The 14,311-nt window shown below is 34.8% G+C and overlaps 1 protein-coding gene across 8 annotated transcripts in view; it reads right to left on the minus strand.

The window, feature by feature from the left end:
• The window catches only part of KIAA0586 (KIAA0586 ortholog), a 107,219-nt gene that overhangs the window by 76,272 nt on the left and 16,636 nt on the right, over window positions 1-14,311 (minus strand). For 7 of the 8 annotated variants that reach the window (XM_034993281.1, XM_034993280.1, XM_034993282.1 and 4 more), the window contains 6 exons: window positions 13,474-13,597; window positions 8,487-8,619; window positions 7,543-7,760; window positions 6,837-6,909; window positions 4,853-5,080; window positions 3,731-3,905 (listed from right to left, as the gene is read on the minus strand). In XM_034993281.1, the coding sequence (XP_034849172.1) occupies window positions 3,731-3,905; window positions 4,853-5,080; window positions 6,837-6,909; window positions 7,543-7,760; window positions 8,487-8,619; window positions 13,474-13,597 (951 nt within the window). The remainder of the gene's footprint in view (window positions 1-3,730; window positions 3,906-4,852; window positions 5,081-6,836; window positions 6,910-7,542; window positions 7,761-8,486; window positions 8,620-13,473; window positions 13,598-14,311) is intronic. The other variant, XM_034993283.1, reaches the window with a different exon arrangement.

A 14,311-nucleotide genomic window follows, 5' to 3' on the forward strand; every position in this document is an offset into this window, starting at 1 on the left:
TGAATCTAGACTTTTAAATATAGCTTCATGATCCCAGGAAGAAACATTTTAGTATCTCGTCTATATTTTCTCATTCTGTTGTCTTGCATTCATTCATTCACTTAAATGAGTTTTTTTCTTGAATGTTCATTTAAAATACATGTTTTCAGGACTTCATAGGCATTGCTCCAGACACAGGAAATACAGTACTGAATAAACCAACTGTACTCATAGAGTTTACCTAGTAAGGAAAACAATCAATAAACAAAAATATAACATCAGACCTTTTTCCAAAGAAAGCATACAGTTGTCCAATAGACACATGAAAAGATGCTAATATCACTCATCATCAGGGAAATGCACGTCAAAGCTACAATGAGATTATTACCTTACACCTGTTAGAATGGCTAAAATAAAAAACACAAGACATGTATCATATGATCTCACTGATATGAGGAATTCTTAATCTCATGAAACAAATAGGGTTGCTGGAGTGGTGGGGCGTGGGAGGGATGGGGTGGCTGGGTGATAGACATTGGGGAGGGTACGTGCTATGGTGAGCGTTGTGAATTGTGTAAGACTGATGAATCACAGACCTGTACCTCTGAAACAATATATTATATGTTAAAAAAAAAAAAAGAAGAAGATAGTAGGAAGGGAAAAATGAAGAGGGGAAATCGGATGGGGAGACAAACCATGAGAGACTATGGACTCTGAGAAACAAACTGAGGGTTCTGGGGGAGGAGGGGAGGGCGATGGGTTAGCCTGGCGATGGGTATTAAAGAGGGCACGTATTGAATGGAGCACTGGGTGTTATACGCAAACAATGAATCATGGAACACTACATCAAAAACTAATGATGTAATGTATGGTGATTAACATAACATAATAAAATAAAATTTAAAAAAACACAAGAAATAAGTGAATGTGGAAAAAAAGGAACCCTCATGCACTGGTAGTGGGAATGTAAATTGATATAGCCACTGTGGAAAACAGTATGAACTTTCCTCAAAAAATTAAAAATAGAAATACCATATGATCCAATAATTCCACTATTGCATATTTACCAAAGAAAACGAAAACACTAATTTGAAAAGATATATGCACCCTTATGTTTATTGTAGCATTATTTACAATAGCCAAGATATGGAGCAACTTAAATGTCCATCGACAGACAAGTGGCTAAAGATACAGTGTATATATATACAGTGGAATATTATGCAGCCATAAAAAAGGAGATTGTGCTATTTGAGAAAACACGGATAGACCTCGAGGGTATTGTTCTAAGTGAAATTACTGACTGAGAAAAACAAATACCATATGATTCCACTTACTGGAATCTAAAAACAAACAAAAAGCAGAATCAAGTCAGTCAGAGAAAGACAACCATATGATTTCATATGTGGAATTTATTTTTTCTATGTGGAATTTAAGAATCAAAACAGATGAACATAAGGGAAGGGAAGGAAAAATAAAATAGATGAAAACAGAGAGGGAGACAAACCATAAGAGACTCTTAACTCTAGGAAACCCAACTAGAGGTTGCTGGATGGGAGGTGGGTGGGGGGTTGGGGAAACTAGGTGATGGGCGTTAAGGAGGGCATTTGATGTAATGAGCACTGGGTATTATATAAGACTGATGAATCACTGAGCTCTACCTCTGAAACTAATAATACAGTACATGTTAACTAAACTGATTTAAAAAGAAAAAAAAAAAAAGTAAACACAGAAGAAAATACCAGAAATTTACCAGATTTGGTAGTGAGATTACAGAGGATATATTTTCTTATAAAGCTTTTTTTCTGTATTTCCTATATTTTTAAAATTTTAAATAATAAAATATAAAATTATTAATCTCCAGTTACAAGAGAAAATGTCTATAGCAAGGATAGAAAATTACTCTATTGAGGCCTCAATCTCACAGAAAAATTTTTATTTTTGCTTTGAATGCTTAATAAACACTAGTTTTCTTTGTTAAAAAAAAAACAACAGAATCAGACCTATAAATACAAAGAATAAACTGATAGTTGCCAGAGGGGAGGTGGGTAGGGGGTTGGACAAAATGGGTGAAGGGGAGTGGGAGTTCCAGTCTTCTAGTAATGGAATGAATAACTTATGGGAATAAAAGGCAGAGCATAAGGAATACAGTCAATGTAATAACAATATAACAGGACAGATGGTAGCTACACTTGTGGTATACTAAGTATAATGTATAACCTTGTCAAATTACTAAGTTGTACACCTGAAACTAATGTAACGTTGTGTGTCAACTATACTCAAATTAAAAAAAAAAGCATATAAAAAATAAATGTTAAAAAACATATATATAACATCAGATTGTGAAAAGTGCTATTAAGAAAAATAAGGCAGGGGAAAAGGATAAGAGAGATGTAGGAAGATCATTTTTTGGATAAGATGGTCAGGGTAGACCTCTGTGAGGAGCTAATATCTAAGAACAGCGATCCAAAGAGCTGAGAGAGGAAGCCATGCAAAGGTCTGAGGGAAAAGCTCTCCAGGAAGAGAAAATAACAGGCACTAAGCCCAAGAATAAGCACGTTTCCACAGGTTCTTAGTCACTTCCACCATTAAACAAGTTACTTAAAATTATTTTTGGATTTTTAAGTATTTTAAGACCTCAAGTTATTTTTTACAAAGGCTTTCAAAAGCCCAAATATAAGTTAATAGCAAAGCACCAATAAACAAACGGAAACAGCAAATATTATCCATAAGCTATATATTTAATAACACCAGTAGGATTTCTAGATAAACTGACACCCTACATTATCACCTAACTTTTATAAATGATAGGAACAGAAAACTAAAGCAATGCCACAGCTCCACTTCCAGAAAGGATAAGAAACAAAAATGAGTTAGTGTCCACTAGTTATCACATACTGTTGAAGCTTACTAGCTGCTAGAGTACAAGCTGAGAAATTTCAAAATGTAACCACAGTCAATAGACTCCATATTTAATGAAGAGTTACATTTATATATACTAGAGAGGAGTGCCTGGATGGCTCAGTTAGTTAAGTGTTTGACTCTTGATTTCAGCTCAGATCATGATCTCTGATCGTGGGATCAACCCCCATAGTGGGCTCCACACTCAGTGGGGAGTCTGCTTGAGGATTCTCTATCTTTCTCCCTCCCCCTCCACCCCTCCCCACCACTTACACATGTGCACGCACGTGTGCTCTATCTAGAATAAATAAATCTTTAATAAATAAATAAATATTGTACTAGTGAAATGGTAGATGTGAGTCAAAACATACAGTAATAAATGAAGTTATTTTTAGTGGTGTACAAAAGTACCAAAAAATTTTTTTCACCTTTACTACATAAGTCCTTTTGTGATAATATACAGCATATAGCTGATCTTCATTGTTTCGTAAAGAATATGATACAGCAGTGTCTTCAAGGAAATGTCCACTTTCCCTAGATTATAATTTAAATTGTTCAAGATACCATCTCAAAAATGCAAATTTTATCATGCTTTATATGAAGATACCACCTAATCCTACCTTTTCCCCCACTTATTCCTATCTTGTTCCTTGAATCTGGTCTATATTTTTTCCCCACTTATTCCCATTTTATGCCTTGAAGTAGCCTATTTCTTCCTACTCTTAGAAAGAATGCCTAAGCATTATATAATTTGAACCATATTTCTGAGTCATAAAAAGAAAAAGTTAAACTTTACATATTAAACTGATAGCATAAAAAATGAGGTTTACCACAGAAAAATGAGGTTCCTTACCTTTAACTCGTTCTATTACTTTTGGTCTCTGTGGTTTGGACTTAGGAGATGGAGAATTAAATCGGAGATATGGTCCTTTTTTAAGAGTGCTGCGATGGCCCTGATAAATTGGTTTTCCATAAATTTGTAACATAAAATCGTCGTCTTGTACCACTGTGGTTGCTTTCAAAAATCCCTAAGTACACAAAGTTATTCAATTCACCAAAGAAATAGTCATCAAACACACCTCAATTTTCTAAAGCCTTCTTTGGCCAGCTTAAGTACTATAATAAGAATTATCAGGTCACAAAAGTCCTCTATTTTAAATGGCTCTTAAATTCTAGATTTAATTTTCAAACTATAGCTTTAATGATTTATGGTTTTCAAAAACATGAAAGGTAAATATAAAAATCATCCACTCAAAAAACACAAAGGTTCTTATACTACTAAGCATATTTTCAGCACCAAAAAGTAAGGTTTAGACATATTTGATATACTTATTATATTCAATCACAATAATATAACATAAATCAAGTCTTTAAATGATTTTCTGATCCCGCCTTCAATCATAATCTAAATGCTACAACAAGGTAGCATTTATTGAGGATCTACTAAGTGCTCAGCACTGAATTAGATGCTTTATTAATGTGCCCAACAATCCATGTTTGGTATTAAGAAAGTTACAGCCTAATTAAAGCAGCCAAAAACATACCCTCCACAGCATCTAGTACCAAACCTCACAATCAGTAGGCACTCTACACATTTGTTAAACTGAAAAATAAACAAAAAATATGTATATTCACATATATACATATAAAGATGAAATACAATTTTGAGTAGCACAAACTATAGAGAATCTCATTTTTGGATTAGATGATCTCTAGATACATTTGCTGTAACTAAAATATTATGATTCTAAGCGTGAGATCTCAGAAGGAAGAAACTATGTATTTTGTGCACTGCTTCCTATATAATGAATTCCCAAAACACTAAATATCAATAGTTTAAAGACAGTTTACATTTATGTAGTCCTTCGTGTTTTTAAAACATTTTCATATTCACTTCATTATTTATAGCTTAAAGGAAATGAAATAATTAATTATAATGCAACCTTCATGTCACAAAACCAGAGTAGTATCTTACCTCTTTTCTCTCTTTCTGTAGGTTTGAAGCAGGCATGCTCCTCATGGGTGGATTTCTAAAACCCTCTTCTTCTTGTTTTTGAGAACGTTTTCTTTGAATTACAGAATTGTTTACTGTTTTGTCTTGCATGTTAGTTTTAATATCTTTACTCATATTCTGAGTTTTCTTGGTCCTTTGATTCTTCTGATCAAATCTCTTTTGTTCGTAATCTTTTCTTGACAGTTCATCCTTAACATAACCAAAATTTAAATTACTTAAAACATATTCAAGTAGTGCTTTCACATCTAAAGTATTAGAATTTATTTTCTGTTATTATAAAAATATACTTTCACAGTTTTAAATGCTTTGTAAATAAATTATATCAGCTTACATATGAATAAAAACTCTCTGGAAGAATAAACACAAAAACTAAAAAGATTAGTGCCTTATGGAGCAGGGGGAATGAGAAATAGTAGATGAGGTACAAGAGTAGGAGGGAAATTTTTCATTATAAATCTTACATTTTTTGATGTTTGAACCATAGGACTAGAGTAAATGTTCAAAAAGTTAAATTAAAAAAAATAAATTTCAAAAAGTAAATAACCGCAATAAAACTCTGTAATAAATATTTATAAATTAAAATAGCTTGAAGATTTAAATAAACATACTTTGTAATGAATTCACAGTATAAAAGAAGACATACATTGCCAGTTGTCTGCAGAGCCAAAATTAATCTCCAACTCTTCCACTTAATTTTTTTTTTTTTGGTGCATCACATTGTAGATAATAAATTTCTTCATAACATTAGAGATATATATTCTTAAACAATAAAGTTTAAAAATACATTTTAGCATTTATTGCTGTGGAAACTGAACCGACACATCGTCTTGCTACCATTGTGAAGCACATACACACATCTCACAGTCAGAAAAAAACACTTTGCACCCAAAGATGAAAATAACAGGGTTACTTTGTCTAGTTCTGCTCCCTCCAATATATACATTTTAAGAATTTCTTTAAACTACTGACCCTCTAATAAAAACAACTCTCCTAGATTTTTGTAACGCTAATTTCTGAAGATCCACCATGAGCTTTGGGATGTGATAAAGTGGCACTTTTCTGTGAAGCGTTCCATATTTTTGAGAGACTATGGACTCTAACAAACTGAGGGTTCTAGAGGGGAAGGGGGTGGGGGGATGGGTTAGCCTGGTGATGGGTATTAAGGAGGGCACGTATTGCATGGAGCATAGGGTGTTATACGAAAACAATGAATCGTGGAACACTACATCAAAAACTAATGATGTAAGTTGGTTAAGCGACTGCCTTCGGCTCAGGTCATGATCCTGGAGTCCCGGGATCGAGTCCCGCATCGGGCTCCCTGCTCAGCAGGGAGCCTGCTTCTCCCTCTGACCCTCCCCCCTCTCATGTGCTCTGTCTCTCTCTCTCATTCTCACTCTCTCAAATAAATAAATAAATCTTTAAAAAAAAAAAAAACTAATGATGTACTGTACGGTGACTAACATAAAATAATAAAATTTTTAAAAAAATAAATTAAAAAAATAAAAATAACAAATGTAAAAATAAATAAATAAATAAAGTGGTACTTTTTCCATCTGGAACTGACTTCTGTAAATGTAGTAATCTTAGAAATCATGTCGGGTATTTTCCCTTTAAATAATTTGGTGTTTTTACTTTGGCAAGCCAGTGCTTCTAAATCTGCTGCCTTGAAATGTTTTTTAAGTGTACTTTTTTCTTCTCTAAATGCTTTTGCTATATTTTCTTTCAAATTACTCATATTTTAGTTATTGTCCAACAATATGCCACATAAGAGCCATAATTTATGAGAAGAAGCACTTGCTAAGTAAAATGAAACTCATTACTAAGTAAAGAATAACAGAATGAAATGAAAAATTATAAGTAGATTTATAATAAGGAATGTTTTGAGAGTATGATACTTAGAAATTATCTCTTGAGAATTCTCTTAATTGTTTTTTCCAATACCTACCTGAATTTCTGCAGAAATAGTTCTAATCCACTCATCCACTGTCTTTCTGATCCGGATCTTCTCTGACATCTCTCTACAAAAGGGAAAAAAAGAATTGTCTTAAATTAGCATTTAATGTTCTGAGAATAGGACCTAGATCAGGCCTCTTATCCAGTTTTGAATCTACTGTGTAGCCCAATAGCCTTCATCTGAAAAGGAAAAACCAATGTTACTAGTTTTCATCAAATGTTTGAAGGATGTTTGAATAGATCCCAGAAGATATATACCAAAGAGAGAAAAAAAAATTTAAAGTAAAATTTTACATCTGTAAAAAGTAATAGCAACATGTATATATCTAAATTCTAACTTTATAGTGAGTCCACATTGTCAAGGGAAATAAAGGACCTTTGCAAAACACTGAAACACATTGAGCAAAATGAAGCACATAGAAAAACAATTAAGAAAGCCTATATAGGGCGCCTGGGTGGCTCAGTTGGTTGGGCGACTGCCTTCGGCTCGGGTCATGATCCTCGAGTCCCTGGATCGAGTCCCGCATCGGGCTCCCTGCTCGGCGGGGAGTCTGCTTCTCCCTCTGACCCTCCCCCCTCTCATGTGCTCTCTCTCATTCTCTCTCTCTCAAATAAATAAATAAAATCTTAAAAAAAAAAAAAAAGCCTATGCAACTGGTAGTTTCATAGACAGCCTTGGGATGCCAACATCCTACTACCTATTAGTAGACAGAGCATTGATAAACGAATACATGGCAGCACCATCTTTTGCACGAATAATAGCTTCCAGGTTTTCTTCAAGGACTTTTTTATTGTTTTGTACTCCTCTCAAAATCTTCTCAGCATCTTTCAAGATGGATCTTTTATTGGCTGTTTGAAGCTTAATGGAATTCTGTGGAAGATCAGCAAGCCTTGACATAATCAGAGATTCTTTTGGCTTAAAAGAAAAAAAGGCAAAAATGTTACCATATAAAGTTCATATTAATTATTTTAATGCAAACAAGAGCTATAACTATAGTTGGGGCCATACACTATGCCAATATATTCTAAGGACTCAATCTGTCAAACTGAAGAGCTGTAAAACAGTACTGGGCTGATGGTAACTACACTTATTATGGTTAGCATTTCATAATGTATATTTGTTGAACCTCTATGTTGTATACCTGAAACGAATATAATATTGTATGTCAATTATACTTCAATTAAAAATGAAAATAAAAAAATAAAGTTAGCAATTAAGGTTTCTTTCCATTTAGAAGTACTAATGTGAATGTTAAGTGAAATAGGGCTGGGAAGTCCACGGAAGTGCTGGGCAGTCCAGTGGCCAATAAAAGTTATTATATGGGAAAGAAAGCTAAAACAATATAAGAGCAAGTTGGCTCTAGGTAGGCATGGCAGACACTTTGGACTGGATAAACAGGGTCATTTACAGTTCTCTTTCCCCTTTTTCTCCTCTCCAATAGAAGCTGGAAAGCTAGCAGTGGCCAAGGAGCCATGAGTAGAGATCACTTAGTGAGGGCTTCTGGAAAAGTTTTGTAAAGAAAACAGACCAAGTTAACATCTCTTTTTCAGTACTTTGTCTTCATCTTTCTGTTTGCTTTCTGTCCTGATAACTTCTATATTACTCATCATCATCAATTTTAATATCCTGTTTCCACTTTACCTGGAGTATACCATTTGTTTCTTTCCTCTTTTGGCCAGGATCATGAAGAAAATCATCAGACCTCTGTACAGGCAATTTAGCTGCTCCTAGTTCTTCACAGGAAGGAAATCTTTGAGAGGATAAAGTGTCAATGCTATGAAAGATTTAAAAATAAAGTTTCCTAAATTGTCATAAATTGTGGACATTTGAATACATAAATCTGTGATACCTTCTTAGTTATACAGTACTAAATGGTATATTATTAAACTGTACAATGAAATTAATCAGTTAAGTGATTAAACATATCAAACACAGAAAATCACAAGATACAAAATTACTCTGACCAGACTGGTTTAGGCATAGTAGAAAAAGAGCAGAAAAAGGTTTTGCTTTGAAGAAGAGAACGTCCAGAAGCTCTTCTAGAAGGGTGGAATAAGACCTCTAAAAATCTACTCCTCCATAAGAGCAAAGAGAACACTAGCAAAAATGGTCAAAATCAGCTTTTTCAGAACTCTGGAAATGAAAGGTTACCAACAACTCAAGGAATATTTAATCAAGAAAATGACTTTCAGGAAGAACAGCAAGCTTTATGCATTTTTAATTTGCCTCACTCCAAGAACCCTTTCCCCAACTCTCTGGCAGCCTTGAAAATTAACAGCTTCACAACCCTTGTAGCTATGAAAACCAACAGCCTAACAACCACTCGAAAGGGCAGAACAGGTTTGGAGCTTCTCAGAAAGTCCCATTCACAGGGTTGCTCTTTATATGACCTGGCTTAGGGCTAGCTCAGTGAGAAACCCTAACTACAGGTCAATTTTTGAAAATAGCAGCAAGTGTTTAACATCTCAGCTGCCTGAGGTGGCTACAGCAGTTGAGGCAAACAAGAGGGATGCCAATAAACAAAAACTCAGGGGAATGAGATGTCCATGGTGGAACTTTGAAAATCCCTAACACATTACTGGGGATCTAAAATACCATATGCATGTACAGGGCTCTGTGAATGCCCAAGCAAGATCTGAGAAAAGCCAATGTCTGGCTGACATTGAGGCTCTGTGCAAGTTAAGGTTAAGACAGACTTATAAAGTGCCAGAGCACTGAAGGTGTGCCCTAACACCACACACATGCAATCATGCACACGTGTGTGTGCACACACATGCGCACACACACACAGCCCCTTGACACTCAGAGAGAGACTTACAGGTTCAAGGTAGTTAAGGAAGTCTCTTTCTAATCATTAGCAGACTTAGCTCACCAAACAGAGACCCACCACACATGACAAAGAACACACACCTTACAGAACTCCCCCAGGAAAGTCACTACACAAACAGCAACACACCCTAGGGGATGGAAGAATCTGATTTCCAGAGTTGCCACACTGTATTATTTGAAATGTCCAATTTTCAATAAAAAGTTATGAGACACACAAAGAAACAAAAAAGTATAGCTAACACACAGGAAAAAGCATAGTCAATACAAACTGTGGTTGAGGAATTCCAAATATTGGACTTATTAGGCAAGGACTATAAATTAGCTATTACTAAAGGAAACTATGTTCAAAGAATTAAAAGAAAGCATAAGAATGAGGTCTCACCAAGTAAAGAATATCAATAAAGAGATAGAAACTATTTAAAATAAAGAAAATTTAAACAGAATTTCTGGAGTTGAAAAATACAATAACTGAAATGTAAACTTCAATAGAGGGGCTAAACAGCATACTTGAGTTGGCAGAAAAAAGAATTCATGAGCTTAAAGATAAATTATTGAGATTATCCCATCTGAGAAAGAGAAAAAAAAAAAAGAATGAAGAAAAGTTAAGAGCCTCACAGATCTGTGAGATACCATTAAGAATACCAATAAACAACATAGTCCTAGGAAAAGAGAAAGGTTATTGTTCTATTTAACTATATAAAGAAATAGTGGCTAAAAAAGTCCAAAGTTTAATAAATATTAATCCACTCATCCAAGAAGCTCAAAAAACTTCCGGAGGATAAACTCAGAGAGAGCCACACCTAGATACATCATAGTCAAACTGTCAAATGCCTAAGATAAAGGTAGAATTTTGAAAGCAGAAAGAGAAAAATAACTCATCATATACAGGAATTCTTCAATAAGATTAACAGCTGATTTCTTATAAAAAAAAAACCACTGAATCTAGAAGGCAGTGCTGACATATTCAAAGTGCTGAAAGAAAAAAGGATGACAAGCAGGCGTGCCTGGGTGGTTCACTGACTTCAGCGTCTGCCTTCAGCTCAGGTCCTGATCCTGGGGTCCTGGGATGGAGCCCTGCATCAGACTCCCTGTTTAGCAGGGAGTCTGTTTCTCTCTCTCCCTTTGCCCCTCCCCCTGCTTGTATTTTCTCTCTCACTCACTCTCTCTCTCTAATAAATAAATAAAATCTTAAAAAAAAAACGACAAGCAAAAAAATTTTTTTAAAGATTACTTGTTTGAGAGAGAGAGAGAAGCAGAGGAAGAGGAAGAGAATCTCCAGCAGACTCCATACTGAATGCAGAGCCTGACACAAGGCTCAATCAAGTAATCTATATACACACACACACAACGGAATATTGCTCAGCCATAAAAAAGAATGAAATCTTGCCATGTGCAACAACATGGATGGACCTAGAGGGTACGATGCTAAGTGAAATAAGTCAGACGGAGAAAGACAAATACCATATGATTTCACTTACATATGAAATCTAAAAAACACAACAAATGAACAAATAAAGCAGAAACAGACCCATCAATACAGGGAACAAACTGGTGGTTGCCAGAGGGGAGGGAGACAGGGGGATGGGCAAAGAGAGGTGAATGGGAGAGAAAGGTACAGGTTTCCACTTATGGAATGAATAGACCATGGGGCTGAAAGGTACAGCTCAGGGAATGAAGTCAGTAGTCCTGTAGCAGCACTGTATGGTGACTGACTATAGTTACACTTGTGGTTAGGAGAGCATTACATATAGAGCTGCTGAATCACTGTTGTACACCTAAAACTCATGTTACATTGTGTTTCAACTATACTTAAAAAAAAAAAGTAAAGGATGAAATAAGACAGTTCTAGGTAAACAAAACAGAATTCATCACTAGCAGACCTACCCTGAAGGAAATACCAAAGGGAATCCCTCAGGGGTTGATGGAGGGAGGTGCATGGGGGATGGGCTAAATGGGTGGAGGATTAAGGAGGGCACTTGTTATGATGAGCACTGGGTGTTACATGTAAGGGATGAATCACTGAATTCTACTCCTGAAACCAGTATTACACTGTATGTTAACAACTAGAATTTAAATAAAAATATGGGAAAAAAAGGGGGGGGTCCCTCAAGGTCAAATAAAAGGATACTAGAAATTAACTTGAATACATATGAAAAAATAAAGAGTACTGGTAAAGTTTAGCTATATAGGTAAATATAAAAACAGTATAAAATATATTTTTGTTTATAACTCTTTTCTTCTCCTATCTGATTTAAAAGACAACTGCATATAGCATTAATTACCAAACCATATAGATGGGCTTATAATGTACACCAATGTAATATGTATTACAATAACAGCGGGAAGGAAGGGGAAGGGAAGAAGCTATATTGGAACAAAGTTTGTGAATCCTATTGAAATCAAATTGATATTAATCCAAACTAGATTGCTTGAAATTAAGATGTTAATTATAATCCCTAGGGCAATCACCCCGAAAACAAATCAGAAAGTATAGAAAAAGAAACAAGAAAATTAATGTCTACTTAATATAAAAGAAGACAATATAGAGAAATAGTGGAATTAAAAAATACCAAGACATATAGAAAACACATAGCAACAAGGCAGACATAAATCTTTTATCAGTAATTACGTTAAAAGCAAACGGCCTAAAACAGCAGTCTTCACATGAAAATACTAAAAATGTGGCTTCTTTTTAGTTTTTATTATCACAGTTTCCATGACATTCAAGACAAATAAAATTATCATGACCTAGATGTACTTGATTTTTTAAAAACTATGAATGTAAAATTTCAGGCATACACAAAAGTAGAAAGAACAGTATGATGAGCTCCAATACCCCTATTTACATTAATCATTAACTCATGGCTATCCTCATTTTATCCATACTCTCAAACCAGTTTCCTCTATCCTGCATTGGATTATTTTTGAAGCAAATCTCAAGTATCATTTCATCAGAAATAATCTGGGGGCTTCTGGGTGGCTTAGTCAGTTAAGCATCCAAGTCTTAATTTTGGCTCAGGTCAGGATCTCAGGGTCATGAGATGGAGCCCCTCTGTGGGATCTGTGCTGGGGGTGGAGCCTGCTTAAGATTCTCTCTGTCCCTCTGCCCATCCCTTCCCCCACCTCAAGTACACCTTCTATCTCTCTCTCTAAAAAAATAAATAAAAATAAAAATAAATAATCTGCCTTCATTAGAATTAATCTGCATTTTGAGAAATTAAGATATATTCATTTTGTAAGTCTAAGAAAGGGATAGATATATTAGCAGCAGAAAATAGTAAATCTAGGATAACTTTTTTTTTTTTAAGATTTGATTTATTTCTTAGAGAGAGAGCACACAAGTGGTGGTGAGGGGCAGAGGGAGAGGAAGAAGCATATTCCCTCTGAGCAGGGAGCTAGATGCAGGGCTTGATCCCAGGACTCTGAGATCATGACCTGAGCTGAAGATGCTTAACCCACCAAGCCACCCAGATTGCCCTCTAAGGTAACTTTTAAAAGCAATGCTATAGATTTATCAAAATTCCTAAAGAAATTTTAGAAATATAAACAAAGTTCTTTTTTTTTTTTTTTTTAAGATTTATTTGAGAGAGATAGTGAGAGAGAGCACGAGTGGGGAGGAAGGGCATGGGGGGGGAGGGAGGGAGGGAGAAAAAGTCTCCCAGCGGATGTGGAGCTCCATCCCAGGACCCTGGGATCATGACCTGAGCAGAAGGCAGACACTTAACTGACTGAGCCACCCAGGCGCCCCTAAACAAAGCTCTTTTCAATATAGCTTTTATTCCAATCTCTTGTTTTTTACCTGTCTCTCTTCTCAGGATTCCATCCTATTTTTGACCTAGTTAGTAAGGTTTTATCTGAAGATTCACTTTTTCTTGTCAAAGAATCATGGTTATTCAAAATCTGTTCCAACAGTCTTACATTTCCTGCAATAAAAGAAATATAGTACCATTTTTCAAGTACTAATTCATTTCTTTTTTATATAATAGCTCACATATATTTGTACTTGCTTAGCTTCTTAGGATGATTATCTATCTACTCAATTCAATCTAGAATGTAGGTTTTAAATATGCTCTTCAAATAAAATCAAATACTTATAACTCATGAAAACTACACTGGTAAAATTTTAGGCCTGAATTTATTTCCATCACATAAAAAAGGAATTTGATGAGAAATGTCATCATCACAAAGCCCAGTAAATTGCATGATTTTTATCAATAGTTAAAGGGAGGTTTGAGTGTTTCTTTACAGCAACTGTTAGTTAAATCTTCCCTTTAACCTCATCTTTAACGAGGTTACATAATAACTTTTATCTTTAGGTGAGGTTGGTTTGTTATTAAACAGTTTAGTATCCTTAAAACTCTTTAAATGTATCCAAGACAAGACTCAAATGTATTTAAGTGATTCCAAGAATAAAAGCTTATATTTAACACTTTCACTTACTTTTACTACAAGGGCTTTAACGGTCTGTAACAAATTATTAGTTCAGGTCACTTATAAAAGTTCTTGTTCCCTATTAAATAGTTAATACTATAATACTTTTTCCAACTGAACACAGTAATAAATGTTAAATTTCTCCGAGTTTTACTACTGAAATTCACACCTAAAAACAATATAAGGAAACACGCTCTAAAATGATC

The sequence above is a fragment of the Mirounga leonina genome, unplaced genomic scaffold, assembly GCF_011800145.1.
Source record: "Mirounga leonina isolate KUSES-001 unplaced genomic scaffold, KU_Mleo_1.0 Mir_82, whole genome shotgun sequence".
Lineage (NCBI taxonomy): Eukaryota > Metazoa > Chordata > Mammalia > Carnivora > Phocidae > Mirounga > Mirounga leonina.